We start from the raw sequence: 22,955 nt of genomic DNA, 5'->3' as shown, positions 1-22,955 counted from the left end.
CTCCTATCAGAACCAGAAAAAGAGTCTCGAAGGATCACACAATTTCTCAGGTTATAGAAGGAGGTAGGGAAACTGATATAACTGAAATACTTGTTCTGGACTGATGAATGTATATTGTCAAACAAACAAGTCCTAGCTTTTGCATAAAATAAGACCCCAATCTTTTCATCATTTAAAAAAGGTTTCCAATTGAGGACAGTTGAAGAGACTTAAAACCAACTGTGAGTGAACTTCAGTTCATCACAAAGTGGTACACACCCAGTTTCTCAAGTTCTCATCTGTGCATGCTTTTTTCTTCTGTAAGTTCATTTATTGCTATGTTTAGAGGTGTCATTAAGACCAGTCTCAAAGTGATGGCTTTATACACCCAGAGGTAAATGCCAAACTAAAGTTCATCCACATTAGTGGAACTATGGAGATTATACTGGACTTTATCAATCAACTTACTGAACTCTAAACTGGCTAAGGTAACATTTATTTAAAAATTTAAAGGATACAAAACTTTATATTTTTAGAAAAGGAAAAAGTCAGGGAAAAGATCAAAGTAAAAAGAACAGAATTCAGATTAGAAATACATTTTAAGCTAAATGACAATGTCTTCATAAGTTAATATTAATCCTTTAATTATAAATTTCAAAGGTTTAAGTAGTTTCTATGACCTTAGCTTCAAATAATTATGCCATATGGAGCTTTTCTTAAATTTGAAAAAGATGCTGAATTGTTGCTCAAAGCCTTTTAATGACTTCAGGCTGGCAGAGTTCCAGTATAATCCTTCAGATACCATTAAAATTATAGACCAGGAGCTCAAGCTGGTAAGTGCTATGTCATTTCATAAGAGCATAAGAGCATTTTACTTAGTAGGGTACAGTGTGAAAATGTTTGATGTGTTCATATATTTTTAAACATCAAATCTTAACGCTTAAGACAACTACTTATAATGGAGAATTTACAAAGGAAAAGATGGACAGTGTACATTAAATACAAATAAAATCTTGTGTCTCATAAAATGAAAAGGCAAATAGCAAAAAAATACTTGCCACAAAGATAAGAGCCTTATCATGTTAAAATATAAATCGAGTTTTTAGATGAGAGAAAAACATTAGAACCCCAATAGAAGAAAATGAGACAGTAGACATTGGTTAAAAACATAAGTAAAATATCTATTGTAAATGCTCAATTCACCTTTAAAAATAAAAATTAAAAGTATTAATAGTGTTTCACCAAAAGAATGCCAAAAATTAAAAAAATATATATTAACAACATAAACTGGCGAGATATGGGAAAAATATAACTTAGTATAATTTTGTAAATTGACCAGGTAATTTTACTGGGATCTTGAGCCAATGGGAAAAAACCATATATAAAAAAATTTATATGTGAAGATGCTAATTTCTTCATCAATTTGGGCAGTTTTTTTCAAAAAAGCTATATATTTTAAAATAAAGGAATATAAATTGATTATTCTACATTTATAAAATAGAGATTGTAAAATCTGTATTTTCAAAGAATTTTTCAAATGATATTGGGTTATTCTCAGCTAACTTAAAAAACAAGACGAAACTGTTTCCTTTATATTATCTATTAGCCAAGTTAATATAGCTATTTTTTTACATATACACTGAGTAATTACTATTGGTTATCTCTGGGCGGTGTTAGTGACAAGGACTTTTCTACTGTTATCTTCTGAAATATCTTCCATTTCAAGAAAGGTTATTTTAAAAAGTAGTTGAATAGATTTCTTAAACAATGGTAAAATTTAAATACCAAAGTTTTTTCATCAGTCTTCTGAAAATGACCTACTACCATCACTTAATAATGTTCTTTAATTTTTCAAGGTTCATATTTTATGGACTTTGTCTCAACTTTCTTTGAAAAAATTTGAAAGGCTAGAAAACCAGCTTTCACTTTACAAATGTCAATCATTTACTCTCTTGGATTCTCTCAAGTATGGTGACCTTGCAGAGATATTTTATGTTTCTCTTAACTCAAAGCCATTGAAGGTGTCATCTGGGTCTAAATCGCTGCTGACAGAAACTCAGGTAGCTGTGGACTGAGGAATTCTCTTCTAACCTTAACATTGTAAGTGCTACTGAAACAACCCATACCCAAAAGGGAAGTCACAGATTATTTATATTCTGGTGTTATTTTCCTCTCCTCTTTGAACCTCAATTTTATATTTAATAAGAAATTTTATACTTAATGTGAAATTTTAATTTCTAAACCCCTCGATTCTGACTCTATTTTGAACTGCTAGCAAATATTTTTAGATTTATTAAAACATGATAAAACATGCCTTTTATTGGACAGAGTGAGAAGAATTCAAGTAACAAAATCACCTACCAATTTATTAGTTATTTCAAAATTTTATAGTAATAACTCAAATGTCTCCTAGTTTGTGTAGGAGAATTTAAATTATGATTGAAAAAATATTCATGCTATATATTTAAGTAATAAATTATAACACTAAAAAAATGCTTGATTATGAAGATAAGTTTTACCTTACTCAAAGTATTTACAGTGGCTTGAAACAAAATTTGGAGGAATCAATAACAGTTAAAAAATGTATTTATATTATTATGTTCACAGTGGCTATGCTGAACTTCTCAGTTCAGTATCAGGCTTTTATTCACTCGCTTATCATTTATGAATGCCTACTTTGTATGTGGCATCAACCGAGATCCAAAGCATTAAAAACTAACATTTCACAAAAGCTGCTTTCAGGGAATGCACAGTCTGTCTTTTCACTGCATTGGAACATGCTAAACTTCTATTAGTAAGTAAAAAATACTTATCAATGGAAATACAAATCACTCCTCCTATCAAGAGCCCAGCATTTGTAATTTTATTTTATCCTATGGATTTTGCTGTTGCCTAATTCTACCAACTCAACAAATTCATGGCATTAAACTCTGGTCCACTTACTGCTCTCATCCTTTTTTCTTTCTTTTTAGGCAAAAACAAAGGGATTTATGGTCCCTGAATTCTGGTTAACATCAGGCATCTTTATCCGTGTCAGCTAACAGGACTGCCTGAAACCCTGTTTCTAACCTCTTGTATTGTGTTCTCAGTTTACTTCAGAACATCATATGCTTCAGGTTCAGATGCCATGTTCTCTCTCTTACTTAACAGGACTCCTACACTTCCTGAGAAAATTTCCTTCCCCCTCCTCCTTCCCAGCCATCCATCTGCTCCGCCAGAAGCCTGGCTGTTGCACCTTCCTGAAATGACTCCTCTGAGCAGACGACTGTGGTTCTTTACCAAGAAAGCAGATGAAATTAGATATAAACTCTTCTCAACCCTCTTCTTCCTTCCTGCCTCCTAGAACATCATGGCTCCTGTATTTCCCGTGGCTTATTCATATAAGGTGAGTACCTATTGTGTGTTGAATCTTCTTGGTATCGAGATAGACAAGGTTATGTAAATGGACCTTAAGTTTTAGTGAAGGGATATGGAAAACAAAAAAAAAGCCAAAAAATCTGTAAGATTTCTGACAGTGGATGACTCTAGGCAATGCAACAAGGGAAGGTGGAAGAGGTCGGCAAGTCTTCAGACTAAAGACGACAGAGGTCGGGAAGAACACACTAAAGCATACAGAGTGAGGAGCAGGAGGAGGAGCCACGAGACATCCCAAGCAGGGATGCGTGAGCTCCTGGAGGCAGGAGAGAGCAAGGAATAGGCCGAGGGGCGAGGGTGCACTGGTGCTGGTAACTGCACATGCCCTTGGCTCTGTGACCACTGGCCAGCTGTTATCTACGGTTTCTGCACCACAAACCTCTTCCCATTAGTTCCTTCTCACATATCTCAAGACATTTTCAGCCTAAAATACACTTTCCTTAACTCCTGCTGCTCTTTGGAACTACCCCGGACTTTTACTATCAGATTTTCCAAAACAATAGTTCATTCACTAATCTCCACTTCCTCACGACTCTCTCACTTATCTTTTGCAACCAAGTTTCTGTCCACACGATATGTTGAATGCTCTGTCCAAAATCATCAATGAGTTCGCAGTTTCATACCCCTGGCCTTTCTTCCACCCCCATCCTTTCTGACTTTCTGTCACATTCTTGACAATCTTCCTTTATAAGTAGTTTCTTCTCATATTCTTCTCATCTTGATGACCCTTCACTGACTGTTTCCTCTGGGGTCTCTCCATGAAGTTCTTCCTTCATAGCTATTCCTTTTCTGTCGCAGTCTGCCCTCTCTGTAGGTGACTCCCACTGCTATTTTGTTCTAGTCCTGCCTTCTCTTACAATTACCTACCAAAACCCTTCAATAGCAAATGAAGCTCACACTAGGTATAGCAGTGGTCCTTGAAACTCAAGTTCTTGTCAAGAATTCACCTCCCTCTCCCAAAAGGAAACTTCTCTTACATCCCAATGTATTAAGAGTGGGATTTATATTAAAGTCTAATCAGTGTCATATTTTTGATGCTTTCTAGACTTGTCACTTCTGGTCCACCATTGCTTCTACATTCACTATTTTCATGCCCCTCTCGCTGTCCTCAAGACCTCTTGCCTGGATTAAACCAGTCCTACCAGCTACTACTGCTATGGCGTCTTGCACACACTGGCAGAATTTCCTAATAAACTGAATCTTAATGCTTCATTGAAAACCATCAGGAGCCTCTCACTGTTGATCCAGTGAAGCTGCAATTCTTATCACAGCTTTGGAGACTTCCAGCAATACCTAGCCATCCCTTGGCTTGATCATTAGCCACCTCTCCATCAACCTCTTAAGCTCTGTAAATGGCTTTGTTTGTTCATACTGGTGTTATTCTTTTGGCTGAGAATCTTCATTTCTCCATCAAAATCTTATATATTATTTACGCCTAGTTCAGGTGACATCTCTGGAATTCCCGTTAGTCTTCCCAGATTTTTTTAACAGAAAATAATGCCCCCCTCAGCAATGTCTACTCCACCTTGCGCAATAGTTATTTGTGTATGAGTGTATGCCTCTAAGTCACCACTATCATTTCCTAGAGGACAGTGGCTTTTTTCTTTCTTTTTTCTTTGGAGCCTAATAGTGCCTGGGATAATGTAGTTTCTGTATCTGGGATATAGAAAAACTTCCAGATTTTTTTTTTTGCATATATATTTACCAATGATTTCTATACTAATTTTTAAAAATTTTCGGAAACTTTTCAACTAGTAACACATGTAAGTGTATCTTTGAAAAAGTTCATATCCTAACAAAAGGAAAAGGAAATATTTAAAATTTATATAATACAAGAACATATATAACAAAAGAGATATATCATATATAAATTAATAAAATGAAAATATATAATACAAGCAAATTGAGCTTGTGATGAGATATATCATATATAAATTAATAAAATGAAAATATATAATACAAGCAAATTGAGCCCTAAATTGAATGTGTTCTAATGTATGCGAATGCTGTTTAGATATGTCTACTTTCCTTAAGTTAAGATGTACTGGTAGCTGTGCCACTGAAGAACCCTTACATAGATATACTTTCAACTGTTGGCAGAGGTGAGTGAAGCATGGTAAGGTACAAGGTACCAGAAAAGACAAGCAAACATCATCACTCTCTACAGTAAACCCTTTATTCGCTATTATCAGAGGTCTAAAACTATTCCATCTAAAGGAAATCTCCTTAGTTCTTGAAACTGTATGTTTAGCACCAAACATTATTTTGTACTGCTCTGACAGAATTATCACGAATGTCCTCACTTGGATGTATAAAGAATATCTCAATCCAAACATGTCACTCTTACCAATTCTTCCTTTTTGCAAAGGGCAACCCTACGTGTCTAGCCGCGACCGCAAATCACCCCGGACTCACACTGGGCTGCTCACGTGCATTCTTGTGCTTGCATATACATGACAACTCCCCCACCACCGATCAAAACCAGCAACAAAACCTGTCTGAACATCACCTGAATCTGATCAGTTTTACCATCTTCACTGCTACTCCACGGGCATAGGCCTCTATCCTATCTTTTCTAAATTTGCAGTAGGGTTGATCTAACCTCCCTACATTGTTCTTTGGCTCAATTCAGTCTATTTCCATCAGGGCTATCAGAAAGATCCATTCAAATATAAGTCAGGTCCTGACATTCTTCTACTCCAAGTCCACAGGCCTCCTTCTTCAAGGAGGGCCAAAGCAAAGCCTGTCCCAGAGAGGCCCCTGACATCATCACCTCCTCCTGCTTAGTCCCTTTTCCAGCCACTTGGTCTTCCTGCTGTTTCTCCAAGAAGTCAGGCTCACTCCTGCCTCTTACAGTACTTTTTCTATTGGTTTCTGGATTCAGAGCTATATTGTGGGGGGCAAAGTCTGCTGAAGTGGGAATGACAGGTAAATTAAGGTACTATAGGGTAAGTTCCACAGACTGGCCACCTTTGTGCCTGAAAGAGTGCCTGGACTGTGGCTGTCTACTCAGTAACAGTTTTACATGACTTAAGAATGAGAAAGAACAGGTGAGAAAAATAAAACAGGACTAGAAGATTTCTAACTTACCTTTTCCAACTTACACCAAGTCACAAGTGTGCATTTTTTGTTTATTTTTTAACACCATTCTTAAAAACTGGAGGTGGGGGAAATAAATAAGAAAACATAGGGGAAAAAATATTGCAAACCTGTACAGGGTCTCTCCTGGTCATTAGGTGGGATGTTTAGTGAAATTTTTAAAATTAAACATTATTAGCCCATCCAGTGCTTTAAAACATAGAAGCAGCAAGCACAGAAAGATGCAGTGGCTTCTGCGGCCTCAGTGCCAGCAAAACATCCAACTTTCACTAAGATTTTTAAGTTACAAAAACTTACATATAGAGATTGTAAGGAGTTTAAGGGACAACACACAGTTGTCACAATTAACACAATTCCTTGTGACCACTCAACTGGAGCATTTTTACTTTTCCAGACTACCAAAAGGAAGAATACTTGAAACTGTATGTGCAATATAAATGCAAACGTGTAAATGTTGCACTGATACTTATTTCAAACATATATAGTCTAAAGAAACTTCTAACCCAAAATACTCTGGGAAAATATGTCATTATTTATGTTATAGTTACACTATTTTAAAAAACTCCAAAACTCCAAAGTTATTAGTAAATGATCAATGAAAGATCTGAAATCTAGCCTTAATCTAGAAAAATTTAGTGCCTAAGAATTTCTTTTCTATTTTTTTTAAGATTTAATGTTACTTATTTATGCATACAAGAACTGGGTGTAAAACAGAGGTGCAGGGATGGGTGAGAGGATTTACCAGAGACAGAGTGGGGAGCAGAACAGGGTGATGTACTGAAACACAATGTTGAAGCAGCAAGCAAGACAGGAGAGGTCTTCGGCATTGAATGTGGGTTAGTTCCCTGGCTGGGGGGTCAAACCTATTCTCCAGTGGCTGGCGATAGCTTGGTAGCACTGAGACTTTAACCCTGGCAGTGCCAGGGAGGCCCAAGCACAAATGTTTGTCATCAGTATAACATTGAGCAATATTATATCACAACGCGTATTTAATTCCTATGGAATAGGACATTCCAGATAAATCTTTCCAAGAAATTCAAGGGAAAGTTAGGAAATTTCCTAGATTATTTTAGTGGTGCTTAGTCACGCAGCAACATACTTCAATTGCTCCTTTTGGATAGTGTCAAACTTTGTAGAGTGCTCTACATGCACTGGTGTTCAGGGAGCAGCAGCAGTGACTATCAAACACGGGTTTCAGTTGCCTACAAAAACCCAGACAGAGAGCTTACCTTTTCCAGTGTCATCTCTGTCTCAGCAGCATGAGTCTTTTTCAGCTCCATTCTCATCTTTTCTGATTCAGCCTTCAATTTGCTGACAGCACTCTCATGGTCCCTCGCAGCCCTTTGCTTCTCCTCTTCACGGAGAAGACCGAGCTCTACCAGCTGCTGTTTCCGCTGTGAGTTCACGTTGATCAGCTCTTCTCTCAACTTGTGAACCTGGGCTTCCATGTCAGCAATAACCTTGTTTTTAAAAATGGAAAGTGGTCAGAATATATGAGAAAATACTCACAAAAGAATTGCAAAAAGTCAAACACTATTTCTTCCCTTCACCTTCCCTCCTTTCCTTTTTTCTTCTTCCATCGTTCTCCAATTCCATGTTGTTACCTCCCAGTTCAGAGGTAAAATATCACCTAAAATATTATGCCATACACAGTGTTTTCAACTTAACTTGTTCCTAACATCTATGTAATTGTTATATTGCATGTATTCTTCTGTAACTTGCTTTTTCAATATTCAACATTATGTTCCTGAGATTCACCCAATATAACTCTTGTAATTTTTAGCTTTGATTTCATTGATTTCTGCTCTTATGCTTGTTATGTCTTTCCCTATACTTTCTTTGCACTTATTTTATATTCCCTGTAATTTCTTATTATAGATATTTAACACATTTATTTTTCCTCTCTCCTTAATTTATAAAATTAAGATAATAAACACTCCTCTATTACTTTATTTTCAGCTTTTAGATTTCGATATGTGGTATTTTCATTATCATTTAGTTTGAAACACATTTACAGATAACTAGATATATCAGGGTCTCTACATAACTTTAAAATAGTTATCAGCCTTCAAAATTTTCAGAATACTCTGAGTGAGTGTGAAGTTAGACATCAGATCATTATGGCAACTGGTTATAGTTAAAATTTTTCAGTGACAACCCCAAACTCATAAAATAGATAACTTTCCTGTTTCTAATTCGCTGTTTTCTAATTCACCCGTACAATTTTACAATAGACTGTTAAGGAAACATAAAATGCCAAAAGAAGAAACAGAATGACTAAACAATCTAATTAAGAAAGTGAAATCTTCCCACGAGAGAACAATAAACCAGGTCACAATAAAGGTAAGGTCTAACAAAATAGATTTATCTGAAAATTAAACTCTTCAGAGGATAGTGAAAAAGGAAAATGTGTTCAAACTATTTCAGAATTCATAATATCAACATCAATAACAAGAATAGGAAGAGAAAATTATTGGCCAACTCATGAGCACAACAAAAAAGCCTAACCAAGTTATTAGAAACCAAGTCCAGAAATGTATAAAAACAAAACAGGCACTCACCAGTTTGCATAGAATACCAGGACAGTTTAACATTTATAAACAATCTATAAATGCCAATAAATATCAATTTTAGATGAAAAGGAAAAATTGTTAAACTATTAAAAATTCACCAAAACCGACTCTAGAGAAAACTGGAAAATGTGAATCATCTTATAACCTTTAGAAAAAGTTAAATAGTACTCAAAAATCTTTCCAGAAATGAAATATCAAGCCCAGATGGCTCTACTGGCCAGTTTTACTAAATGTTTAGGAAACAAATAATTCACTCATAGCAATCCTTTAGGAGATAGAGCAAGAAGTAATATTCAGCAACATAACTTATGAAGTTAGCATAATATCAACTTAAAACCATGTCCAAAAAAAGTTAAATCTTACATTAATATCTCTCAACAATTATTAGTAAATAATTAGCAAAGTGAATACAGTGAAAACATATCATGAAAAAATAAGATGGGATATAATGTTGGTATAATGTTAGAAAAATAGTCTATCATATGGTTTAGTCCATTGAAGTTTAAAAGAAAAAGCCTTTAGATTATCTCAATGCATGTAAATACATTTGATAAAAATCCATAATGGCAACGCTTAGGAAAACAAAAATATATGATTCCATTTTTAACCAGATAAAAAGTATCTGCCAAAACAAAAAAAGCATACTTCAGTTGTTCCTCACTGGTAAGTTTTAAAATGTCCCTCTTACAGTCAGGATGAAGAAAAGAATGCCTACTATGACTATCTGTATTCAGTATATGACAAGAAAAAATAAAAATAGAGAACAAAAGTGTCTTTATTCATGATGTTCACATTGCCTATGGAAAAATATAAAATGAATGTATAGATTATTAGAAGCAATAAGATAATTTACATAGGTGTCTGAATATAAAATCAGTGTCTTGTGATTTTTCTATATTGGCATGAAAATTACAACTATAACAATAAATAAAAACATAAAACATTCTAAAGAATGTTTACCAAAAGGTGTTTAAAAGTTTAAAGAAAAAAATATAAGCTTTTCTGAAAGACATTTAAAGAAGGTCTAAGTAAATGAGACATATATCTGGTGATGGAAATTCCATCATCAATTCTCTCCAAGCTGGTCTACAGAATCAGTACAAATCCAATTAATATTTCAACAAAAGATTTCAAGAAACTTGACAAGCTGAATATAAAATGTACAGATATAAACATGAAATTTAACCCTGTTAGAGAACACTCCTTTTATCTCCCAAGAAAAATACCAGAAATAACGGTGATTATTGTGTTTACAACAACTTAAATACCAATTAGCTTTATGCTGAGGCAGGCCAACTCATACACAGTGTACAGAACAGCTCATGGAGGATGGCCACACCGTATGTTTAGGCAGGATTAAACAGTAAAAACCAAGATGGTAAAAAGGAAGATCAGGAGGTTTGAATTCAGAAAGGTGTAAGGCAGAGTGTTCTCTTGGAGGCGAACTCCTGCCTTGCTCTAGATCTTAGCTCTTCTAGACTTTTGATTGGTAGGTGGCTTATCACTCCCTGGTCAGCTGTGTCAGTCATTGCTTAGTCTCTCCATCTTTGAGTCCATCAGATAGTCATTACCTCATTGAATGGTATTCTAAGAAGCTAGACGCTCTTTCTTTTACTAGGCCTTCGGTGACCCTTTCTGAAGAGATGTGTTATTTATACGCAAGGTGCATCAAGAGGAGGGCTTTAGAGCACATCCAAACTTCTGACCTCTTCCTCACTGGCAATTTCCTCCCATGGGGGCTTTTATGCCATCTCCCTGCCTTCCTAGATGGTCTTTGGCTGGACACATAGGTTAGAATTAGGAAGCAGAACATTATGCAAGTGGGTAATGTTCGGTCATATATTATAACTGCTTCATACAGGCTTCGAGAAAAAAGATGTCACAAAATTCAAACACACCTATGTCTTAAGTGAATGGCAGGTAAGGGCGGAGTGGAAAGGCTGAGTTGTGCCTGTTAATCTCTAAGGGAGCAGAGATGGGTAGTAAAACATTGTCCAAAATTTCATCGTTTCAAGGAAGTTGCACTGAAATTCCCTAGTAATAAAAAAGCTTCCCAGATGTGTAAAGGTTTTAAGAAATGATCATGTAATTTCTTGACTGATTATGTCACGAAGACATCAGAGTCCTCCTGTGTCCTCTGTAGTGAAGGAGCCTTCCCAGCTCTTCCCCCTATTTTGTATCTATTTGGTCCTTTCATTTCACCACATACAGAAAGGAGCCGGGCAGCTGGTCTCATGGCTTGTGCATAAATGAGATAATTAAGTCATTTTAAGTATCACATATAGCAAGAAGTAAGTGTACTGTTCTGAGGAAGGCAAGTTGCTGCTTATACACATAGAATACTTTAATCTTTCTTTGAAGATTTTGAAAATTCTCCAGGACCATAAAATAATTCAAGGTCATTATTATAAATAGCAATTATCATTGTAAAATAATACAAATGTATAGGGTTTAAGGGATTGGGGTTAATCTGTGGTGACCAATGGATCACCTACAAGTCCTTTTGGGAACAGTAATCCTTGCTATCTGCTATTTTCTTTCACGGAACATGCACATTTAAACTTTCCATAGTTCTTTCCACTTGTCTTGGATTCTGAATAAGTAGGTCATTATATAATGGCTTAGCTTTATTTCTATATATTTCCTATTTAAAATGTTTTTGTATAAATCATCTAAAATTTGGGCTATATGTCCCCAAAATTTCACTGACATCTTTCCTAGGGGAAAATATTGGGAGATAAATTTCACTTTTGGCAACTGCCAGCTTACTAAGAAAGAGGAATAACTTAATTTGTGTTTTTTCCTAAATATTTACTTTTATTTACTTATGCATACAAGAATTGGGGTCCACACTAGAGGTGCAGGGGGCTGAGAGGACATTTACCAGAGCAGAACAGGAGAATCAACTGAGATACACTGCTGAGGGAGCAGCAAGCGAGACAGGTCTGCTGTACCATGTGGGTCAGCTCCCTGCCCAGGGATCAAACTTTGCTGCAGTGGCTGCAGACAACTTCATAGTGCTGTGCTCCAACCTGCTGCACCACCAGGGAGGGCCAGGTTTGCTTTTTTTTCAATAATTTTTTTTTAAAGATTTATTTATTTGTGCATACAGAACTGGGGTACAGGCCAGAGGCTCAGGGGCGGTGAGAGGCCTCACCAGAGACAGAGTGGGGAACAGAGCATGCAGATCTACGAAGCACACTGCTGAGGGGAACAGCGGGCGGGTCAGGAGAGGTCTGCCGCGCCATGTGGTCACCTCCAGGGCAGGCACGAATCGAACTCATGCGGAAGCAGTTTTAGATTCTCAGTGCTGTGTTTAACCCGCTGCGCCACCAGGGAGGGCCTCAATAATTTTTTAAAACCCTGACAACTAGATTTAAAAATATAGACTGTTAGTTATAATATGTAATACATTTACAATTAGTTTATGTTATTATGTTATTTGGGTATTATATATTTAAAAAATTAAAATATTAGACAAAAATATTCTTGCTATTATAGTTGGTTGTTGAACACTCCTTATATCAAAGTTATTTATGAATTCCTTATATCAAAGTTATTTATGAATCAAAATGTCAAGACTTTTTCTTCTAGAGCTCTCACCCCATCAAAATTAAAGATCTCCTTTTATTCTGAAATGAAATTCTGAATATACCCAATTAAATATGAATTTCTGAGAGTTTATTTAATATAGAGAATGGATATGAAAGTGGCTATTCCAACTTCAAAGAAAGGAAATATATATATATATATATCATAAAGTCAATAGTGGGATATATTTGGAAAATATGTTGGATCAATAAAAAACAATATTTTGGAAAATTTTAACATGTCACTGTACTTTACAAAATTGAATTTATATTATGCATAATCCTGCATATCTTATATGAGGTCCTATGTTTAATATTTAAAAACTGAAATTAATCTACAGAGTTAAAATACAAAGCATATTTTACTGTATAATTATGACATGCAACATACCTTTTCACATCAGAGAAAGGAGTGATTTCAAATTAAGTCGTTTTATAAATTATTTTATATGAGGTAATTTTTTTGCTGAGTATTTGGATAAAAGTTTCTGTTTTTATAGTCATTTCATAGGGCTAAAGTTTTCAAAGTGTACCCACATGTCATAGGAAAGACAAGAAACTGATAGAAGTTGAAAAGAAAAATGTTGGGAACACAGGAAAAGTCACATAAAAGTCTGGGTGCAAAACCAGGTCTTCAGATTCCTAAGGCAATAGATTTTCTATTTTTAACCTGCTGCATCTAAGCTGTAAATAGAACTTTCTTGACTCATAATGCCTATGTCCTGCTAAATGGAAAATATTTTTCAAATCCCTGAAATGACTAAGAGATAATTAGAATTAAAAGTCGGTCAATTTACCTTTACAAGTAATTCAGAAACCTCACTGAGATCCGGTATGCATATTTATGTATATTTGAGAGGGCATTTTGTGTTTTTAGGCTCTTGTTCTAATTACTGCAACTTGTAATGATGAAAAGGGGACTTAAACCCCTCCAATTTCAAAAGAACAGTGTATCTCTGGAAGGCCTTCTATATACAGAATTTAAATGTGGTACATTTTGCAAACTGCATGTTGAAAGAGAGGACAGAGCATAACATATAGCAAAGGCAGGAAAACTTTAATCTGATTAAAAATTTTAGAGCAGTTAATACGTGGTTTTGGTGCATACTACAAAGGACTTACGTCAAGAAAGAAAAAGTATTTTTACCTTCAAAAGGAGAGAGAACCCTAGGGAGAGAATACAAAGCAATAGGGTGAAAGTACAAGAGAAAAGCACTCATTAATTCCCATGCCTATCTGGAGAAAAAACTTCAAAAGAAGTGGAACATTTCATGAGTCATATGAACTGGCAAACATGGCTACATTTGTTTTTTGTGAGTGATGACTACACCCCTAAAAATTCATAACTGAAGTTGAAACTTCCAGTCTTATTCTAAAAGAACCACCAGATCCTCTCATTGAAAATAGGTCTTGAGGAAAACGAGTAAAAAATCATAGCAGCTTGCTTTCAGGTTAAGTTAAAAATTAAAAAGGGAGAAGAAGAAGGGTCATAGCCCATTGGCTTATTTTTGAAATGTGCAAATGAAATGCCTACTACACTTTCAATGATTATACATAAGCTTTCATTTTATCGATTAAACTATGTAAGTAAATAACAGTGGCGCAAAATATAAATATGTCCATATCTTCCAGATGCAAATGGAAATATTCCTCTTGAGAATTAGGGTGCTAGGTTAGACATTTTCATCAAATAGCATCTTTAATAATCTCATCTTGAAAAATGCAAAATATGGATATTAAAAAGCCAACACAGATGTATGATCCATAACTCACTTCAGCAGAACACTAGGGCTTCCGAGCACAAGGACTGCACATCAGGAAGATATTACTTGCAGCATCTAGAAACACCTAAAAACTATTTTCTTCAGAGTGCAGGAATGACAGGTGACCTCTCTGGCCTTGGAAGAAGGATAAAATTCAAGCTGAATTCTTCTTCACTAGGAACCGTCTTCTATAAAGAGTGACATTCAAGTAATTGGAAAGTGGATTTTTCAACACTCTCTCCACTTATTCTACTTCCCCTTTCCAGGAAAGAAAAGTTTTGACCTAGGTTTTCTGCCAGCTCTGAATGAGCCATTCTGTCCAAACATTTTGCACACACCCGGGTCACAAGAGCCCACATGCTCTCCTAGGGCCATTCAGAAAACACTAATTACTGTGCCAACGACAATATGACTTTACTACAGCAAGGTATTCATAAGTTCTGGCTGCTTAATGAAATACAAGAAAATCTAGAGCACGCCAAAGCACAAATCACTGCCTTTTTAACAATGAGCTGATGAAAGGGAGGAGAATCCTGCTCAAGTTAAAGCTGACTCAACGGCCACCTCCATCAGAATGGACACGCTGAGCGTCCCCAGATATCAGTGCTTGTGACAGCAACTCCACCCACTGTCTACTTGTTTTTCATGTGTACCTTGTGCAATTAATTATTTAAATGTAGAAGGATGACATGAGATGTTTGAGGTTGGTGCCATGGGAAAAAAAAATGGAATCACATTTGCAACTTAAGTGTGCAATAGAATAAATATGTCAATAATCTTATCTAAAGGAATAATGTGGAAAATGAATATTAACACTACAGTCTTTCCTTTTAAACCCAAAGCACTGATCTGCAACTGACGATATCTAATATCCATGTCTTTCCATTTATTGCATAAAACAGTATTAATTCTTGGTAGATCTATTTCTAGGGCTTTAAAAAGAAGCTCAAAATAATTATCCATATGAAAGAGAATCTGATCCAAGGCCATGAAGGCTGTGCTGGTAAATGTCTCCAACAGAGTAGCACCATTCCAGTCAATTGCAAGGATAGCTTCACTGTCCAGGTAGATGTCCACACCTCTCAGTGTTAGAATTAGAATATCCAGTCTTAAATTTATGGCATTGCCTCAAGATAGAGAGGGCGGGCACCTTGCTCTTAATCAACTCCAATTGTGAAAAAGCCTCTTGGATGACTCTGACATCACCACAGCAACCCCATGCGACTGTGCAGTAATTAACTTACTAGAACAATTTGTACTTTTGTACATTATCTGTTACTTGTTGCTTTTATTTCTCTATTTTTAAAATGAAGTTTCCAATTACTCAATATAAAAGAAAATTGTGTAGCAAAGCCAATGGCAATAACTAGAAAAAAATGCACTAACAAAACCCAAAGCTAGATGATATACCGCCTCTTACAAATAAAAGCCATATAATGGTTCACTTTTAAATAAGTTAGCCTTTCACTTTAAAATTACTTTCAATCATGTTAACATTTTTGTGGTGTTTTAGCTGAGGCTTTACAAGAGTTGGCATAAAAAAGGTTGTTTTTAAATATACTCAAGTGTACATTTGTCAGTATGAAACATGACTCATAACAATAGTACATTATAAATAAAAGTTTTGCTAAACTCTTTTCAAGATATTATTGCATCTGGTAAAACTAGCCAATTATGAAATCTAAGTTATGCATCTTAGTTCATCAGGCATTTAGCCACGGGCACACCAACCCTACTCATGACTCTTAAAACAAACTGGGGGAAAGTTACCTAGATCAAGATTGTAGCTATCAGTGGACTTTCAAAACTAAAGAAAAATGCTGTCGGTAAACTAGAGATACACAACAACAACAACAATAAATGTTTCAATTAGCTTAGCATTTTTTAATAAATGTGTGAATTGTTTTTCTTCACCAACTAAACATGAAATGTATTTTAAAATTGAGTTTTGTTCACAAAGTGTTCTATACAATTTAACGCAGAGGTGCTAAAACTATACTGATCAAACAGCTCTGTCCATGTAACGACTTGAAATTCCCACTGCTCAGTACGCAGCAACTGCCCACTGCCTGTTAAACTCCGGCTAGCTTCTAGTTGTCTGTTGCACTTACTCAGCCTACAGAACAAAGTTACCTGACATTATGAGACACGGATGATTTACGAGATTTTTTTGTTGTTGCTAACCTAAAAGGTTCAGAAAGTCCTTTCATCCTTTCCCTTCCATCTATCCCGAAGCACAAGCCTGCACTTGCCCATCCACTCACAGGTCCATTCCCTGCTGAGGAAGGGCACACCCAAGAGGATCCAGCCAAAACAGATCTTGCCGCCCAGATAGGCTCACAGCCATGAACTTTGCTTGTGGCCTGGCAGGCTGGACTGCCTGCTTAAACTAAACCTCTTGGTTACCCTCCATCTCTGATACTGTTTGCTTCAGAATCTGGGGCTGGGCTTCAGACAAGGTTACTACTTGCTCCTCAGATCTGGCTTTGTGATGAGTTTTTGAATTTAAGTGGCTACATCCTTTTTATCTCCTGTTTTAACTACCTAGACTCTCAAAGCTCTTTTTCTGAACTGTTAATCTGACTTCATTATCCTTAAGAATGACCTACTTGATTTCTGACCCTCCAAAAAAATTAATGACTGAGATTAAAACCTAGCTCCCTGGGTTCGGGTTCCTTCCCTCTGTCATCTCCAAAAGTACTTGGCTTATTAAGTTATGACAGGTCATTTATTGAGCCATCTATCCCCCCAAGAAAGCTGTAAATACTAATAAATTATTAGACTAAGAAGAAATACCTGTGAAGTGTTGAAACAGAACTACACGTTGCTATGGATACAGAACTCTATCTTTGACCTTAGTTTTATTTTATGTAGTTCCAAAGCCAAACAGCCAGTAAAGAGGCAGAAACTTAACCAAGGATGTTACCAAGGAGATCAGAAAGTACATGCTATTTTTATAAGCAGAAAATTATAGAAAGAGCTTGTTGTTTGTTTTGATTGTTTGCACAGCAAGTTGCCTTGAATGTGGGTATATACCACATACTAATTTCATAAGCCATAGAAAAGATTTTTCCCAGTTCTGTATGATTACAATTGATCGTATATAACCCAGTGGGTGCTATTAATTAAGATGTGATGTATAATACAAACCACACCACTTAAACAATTCTCTGTGCATCCATTCTGTATTTTAGGAAGAATATTGTATGTGTGTATATTTCACATGCTTCAGCATTTTACACGCAGCTTCACAGACTCATTTGAAATCCTTGTAATTATTGCCATTTCCATTAAGATTGATAAAATGGATGTGCTAAAAGATGGATGAAGGTATCTGTTTTACTTTATCATCCTTGCAAGTAGCAGCTGATAGTCCCATTTGAATGACAAAGTTTTCTTTATGAAAATATTCTACTCAAGTGTTTTTAAAAAAATTTTTAAATATACATAAACAAGCCAAATGTATAGAAGGGTTAATGATGCCTTGCAATTTCCCAGGTCCAATTCTTGAACCAAAGGACTGGGTAGGATATCACAGAAAACTGCTCCAGAGCTCCCTTTTATTTTTTCAGTAGGATGATTCTGTGGTGTGCTCTAAAAGATTCCAGGTCCTCACTGGAAGGGAGTAACTCTTGTTCTTTAAACTCACTCAACAAGACACCTGTTACTAGCTCGTTCCTTCCCTGTCTAATTCTCCCCATTCCTTCAGTTAAGTCATGGAATTCCCTCCCCAATAAACCATCTGCCAACTAATCCTTGTATCAGTGCTGTTTTTTTTTTTAAAGCTTTATTTATTTATGCATACAGAACTGGGGTACAGGCCAGAGGCTCGGGGCGGTGAGAGGCTTCACCAGAGACAGAGTGGGGAGCAGAACAGGCAGATCGACGAAGTACGCTGCTGAGGGGAGCAGCGGGTGGGTCAGGAGAGGTCTGCCACACCATGTGGTCACCTCCGGGGCAGGCGGGAATCGAACTCATGCGGAAGTGGCTTTAGCTTCTCAGTGCAGTGCTTTAACCCGCTGCGCCACCAGGGAGGGCCCTCAGTGCTGTTTTTTAATAACCCTGACCACGACAATACCACACACAACTAAGCTTCTGATAATGTGTTTTGCAATTACACATTACTTTGTAATGTAAAATTGCCAAGGAAATGGCAGGCTGGGTTTCTATTTATATATCTAGTTATTCCTCATCCAGTTAATTTCACTAGCCATTAATTTAAAAATTAGAATGCATGAAATCATTTGATGTAATGAGATATAAATTAGCAGAGGTCTGACCAGTGATGCATTCCTTGAGTGAAGTATTTTAGTTGTCATAGGTACATTTTTTTTTTTATATCTTTAAGTGAATATTTCTTAGAAGTATTAAGATGTTTGCATTCAGTGATCTTTAACCAATTTAATGAATCATTACAATGTGATTTTTAAGTAAAATAAAACCGGATGTACAAGAAGTAGCTAGCCATACAAGCTAAGAGAATGAGAACAGGGATGTTTGGGAGACATTCACAACTGAGAATTGCTTTCAGGGCCTCCCTGGTGACACAAAGGGTTAAAACTATGACACTATAGCGACCATTGCAGCATGAGTTTGATCCCCACCAGGGAGCTGACCCACAGGGTGCAACAGACTTCTTCTGTCACCCCACTGCTCCCCTCAGCAATATAGTTCAGTATATCTTCCTGTTCTGCTCCCCACTCTGTCTCTGGGAAACCTCTTACCCCACACACCTCTGTCCTCTACCCCAGTTCTTGTATGCATAAATAAATAAAAATAAGTGTTTCAAAAAAAAAAAGAGAATTTCTTTCAATACATTTATGGTGGATAGGAAATAAGGCAGGAGTATATTGAGATGCTGAGCGAAAAGATGGGCAGTGAAAGATGGAGCCAGGAGTCCATCGATCACAACCCTTTGGGAGGCTTGAGACCCAGGTACTGTGAAGATGGTAAAACAAGCCCTGAAGGTTTGTGTGCAGAACAGATGGGTCCCCCTATAAGCTACAGACAGTAGACAGTCCCTGTGAAAACTGGGGCTCTCCCTTTCAACTCCCCAATCACCTCAAAATAAAGAACGCGTAATCTGGGGAACCCTGTGATTTCAGTATGGATTCTGTATGTCCAGAATAAAGTGCTCCTCACTTCAAACATGTAGGGGTCTTTATCCTAACATATATTTCAGTACAAAGATTACCCCCACTGCATCCCAGAACTCACACTGGAGTCCCCAGCCAGGAAGAGCCTGATTAGAAGATGGGCTAAAAGTAAGACTCTCTACACAAGTCAGTTATACAGCAAATGTGATAGTGCTAGAATCGAAAAGCGGCTCCCCTCCCCAAAGATGTCCACATGCTAACCCCAGAAGCTTTGAGAGGGTCACCTTACACAGTAATGGGACTGTTGCTGGGGTGAAGAATTCTGAGATGGCAAAGTGTCTTGGAATGTGTCAGGGCCTGTTGTTATCCCAGGGCCAGATGAGAGGGAAGAAAAGGGTCAGAGACACAGGGAAGGCAGGTAGATGTTTCGGGTAGCCACGCACAGGAATACAGGTGGCCTCTAGCAGCTGGAAGAGGCAAGACAGCAAATTCTCCCCTGGGATCACAAGAGTCATCCCTACCATCAACTTGATTTTAGTTTTATAAAGCTAATTTCAGATTTCTGACCTTCAAAACTATGAGATAATAAGCTTCTGCTGTTTTAAGTCCCCAACTTTATGGTAAATTGCTACAACAGCAGTCAAAGAAAATAATACAACACAAACCTTATGTTAATATGAATAGAAAGTAAGAATCAACAGATACAGTGGCCCTCCCTGGTGTCGCTGTGGGTTAAAGCACTGTACAAGAAGCTTAAGCCACTTCTGCATGGGTTCGATCCCCGCCTGCCCTGGAGGTGACCACATGGCGCGGCAGACCTCTCCTGACCCGCCCGCTGCTCCCCTCAGCAGTGTACTTCGTTGATCTGCCTGTTCTACTCCCCACTCTGTCTCCGGTGAATCCTCTCACCCTCCACATCTCTAGCCTGTACCCCGGTTCTGTATGAATAAATAAATAAATCTTTAAAAAATTAAAAAAAAAAGAATCAACAGATACAGAAGGAAAGTCAAAAGAAATAAGTATGAAGGAGAAATGGAAAGAGCAACAGAAAAGCTGACCCTGGAAGAGATAACTCAGGTACTGGGACGATCCTAATTCATCAATTTGGAGAGAGGGAAATTTATTACATCTACAAAATGAAAACAAGATACTCTGGAAAATAAACAGAAAAGGTACAAAAAAAAATCTCTTAGAGTCTGAAAAGTCACCAAAAAGGGAAGAAAATCAACAACAATACTACAGGCAAGACAACTTGAAGAAATATTTGAGAAAAAGGGAGATCAAGAGCGTGAAGGGTTCCTGAGGCTTGTGATTTAGGGGGAATGGCTGGCCTTAGGGGGCTTGGGGTGGGGGCTGAGTGGGCAAGCAGGACTGTAGGCCTCGGACCACAGTGCAGCGTGGAGCTGGCGCAAGAGGTCAGCTCACTGTCCGAACGTCTCTTAGTCAAGTGATAAAATCAAATTCTCAGCCTCAGTCTTTGACCAATGAACAGTACTTATTGATTCCATACTCACCATCAGATGAGAAAGTTTATGACGACGGTAGAAACAAAACATAGAAGTCAAAGGCCTTCTGGAGCACGGAGCTAGGCAACTTTATTGAAGCGTTTTCCGCCTTTGTGTCATTTTTATGAGAACAGATGTGGCCAACTTCACACATTAACTTCAGAGGCAAAGCAGAGAAAAGGCCCTGTGTGTGCGTGTGAGCACGCGCACACGCATGTGTGTGTCCCCCTGTGGCCATCAGACACAGCTTCAAACAACTGCCTTATTATTTACCCCCTAAAAGTTAATTTATTGCCTAGAAAAGAGCTAAAGAAGTTCCTGAAGATGATCTCAGACTGTGCTCCCTTTGCCAACTAACTATCCTTAATTATAACATCACACCCACTGGCCATGCATAAAAAGAACAGGCTACAGCCCTGTTACACATAGCTCGCCAGGACACAGTCGCATTTGTCCTCATTGTGGCAACACTTCAAGGGTATGAAATTAGGATTTCTACATTTTTTTAAAATTTAGTTTACATACCAGAGAAGCACTAGAAAGCCTCTAAGGTAAGCCATGCCAACTTCAATGACCACTACCAGACCATGAAGAAAAGACACTGTCAGCACCGACCCCTCCTCCCCCTTTTTGAAGATTTTAACATAAAGGATGGACAGAAATATTATTTCATACTATGAGATTGGTAGCATAATTCATTTCTTGGCCAATCATGTTGTTGTTGAGCTATGAACTAAAAAAGGAACATTTGTTTATTAAGTTCCTGCTTCATATGGACACAGCAACCTCTGCAGGGAGAACTATAGAGAGGTAAGATAATTTTGAATTTACTAGAAAAATTAAAGGAATAAGAAAGGAGAAAAACTGTTCTTTTCAATTATGTGAAAACACTATAAGACCCATGCCCAAGGGCATGTGTTGTTGGAAGTGGTCACCTGCTCACTGTCCCTCTGAGGGCGGTGCAGGCCTCCTCCCAGCTCGTCGCATTCATTCTGTCTGTAACACAAAGTTTACCCTTTTCTTTTTAGTTTATGTTTCTTTGTTTCACACCCTACTAACTGAGTATATCTTACTTATTTTTGCATCGTTGGTAGTTGGTAACATGACTACAACTAGCTGACAGTGAGAAGGCTTTCAGGACATGATGGATGAATAGTCTATGATTTTACTCATAGAACCAAAATGGTAATCAGTCCTCTGAAGTCACTATTCATTCTTCGGAAAGTTAATAAACATCTTCTGCATATTTAGAACTCTAAAGCTGAAAACATATGATCTGGAACAAGCCATAGACCAAACCCTGAGAAACACTTAAATTTATTGACTGGTGTTCATTCATACATTGATTAAGCATCAGTACTTGGGCCAGGCTCTCTGGCACATTCTTGGTAGCAAATATATATTTGGTCTAGTAACTCTGGAAGACAATAATATGTAAATAAAAATGACATTACAGTAATTACAGACTCTTCCTGTACATGTATCTTTGGTGTTCTGTAATAGAAATTCTGTGAGAACTGAAAGAGATGGGGATGATAAGTACCTGACAATGTCATCAAGCAAAGGACAAGCTAAACCAAGAAACTGAAATAAATTGGTGGCTTCCCTAAGTGGGTGGTGACTGTCAACCAAGCGGTCCCCTGGGACCTAAGCCAACTCTAAAGTCACTACTAGCTCCTTGGAGGGGCTTAGACTAGTGGGCCTATGACTCTGCTCTTGTTGATCCATGAATCTGCCTCTCTCAGTGCAGATCTTTACAAACGTTTGCTGAGACCACAGCCTGTACCAGAACTCTTTGAGATATAGGGTATACAAAAGTGTGGTAAATGGATAAAGTCCCTTTTGTTCCAGTGAACTTGAAGAACTAGACAAAAGGAACTCATAAACATGTGATACAAGCTGAGAAAAATGCCAGGGAGTTTGCAAACAAGGAACA

At 37.2% G+C, this 22,955-nt stretch overlaps 1 protein-coding gene across 1 annotated transcript in view; it reads right to left on the bottom strand.

Annotated features, from left to right (window-relative positions):
- The window catches only part of CEP112 (centrosomal protein 112kDa), a 332,396-nt gene that overhangs the window by 121,512 nt on the left and 187,929 nt on the right, over positions 1 to 22,955 (bottom strand). Inside the window, exon 21 of the mRNA XM_004693355.2 lies at positions 7,722 to 7,952. Coding sequence (XP_004693412.2) covers positions 7,722 to 7,952 — 231 coding nt within the window. The remainder of the gene's footprint in view (positions 1 to 7,721; positions 7,953 to 22,955) is intronic.

This window comes from Condylura cristata, unplaced genomic scaffold, assembly GCF_000260355.1.
Source record: "Condylura cristata isolate star-nosed mole 26May11 unplaced genomic scaffold, ConCri1.0 scaffold00038, whole genome shotgun sequence".
In the NCBI taxonomy this organism is placed as follows: domain Eukaryota; kingdom Metazoa; phylum Chordata; class Mammalia; order Eulipotyphla; family Talpidae; genus Condylura; species Condylura cristata.
Note: the sequence above shows the minus strand (reverse complement) of the source record. Positions and strands in the feature narration are given on the sequence as shown.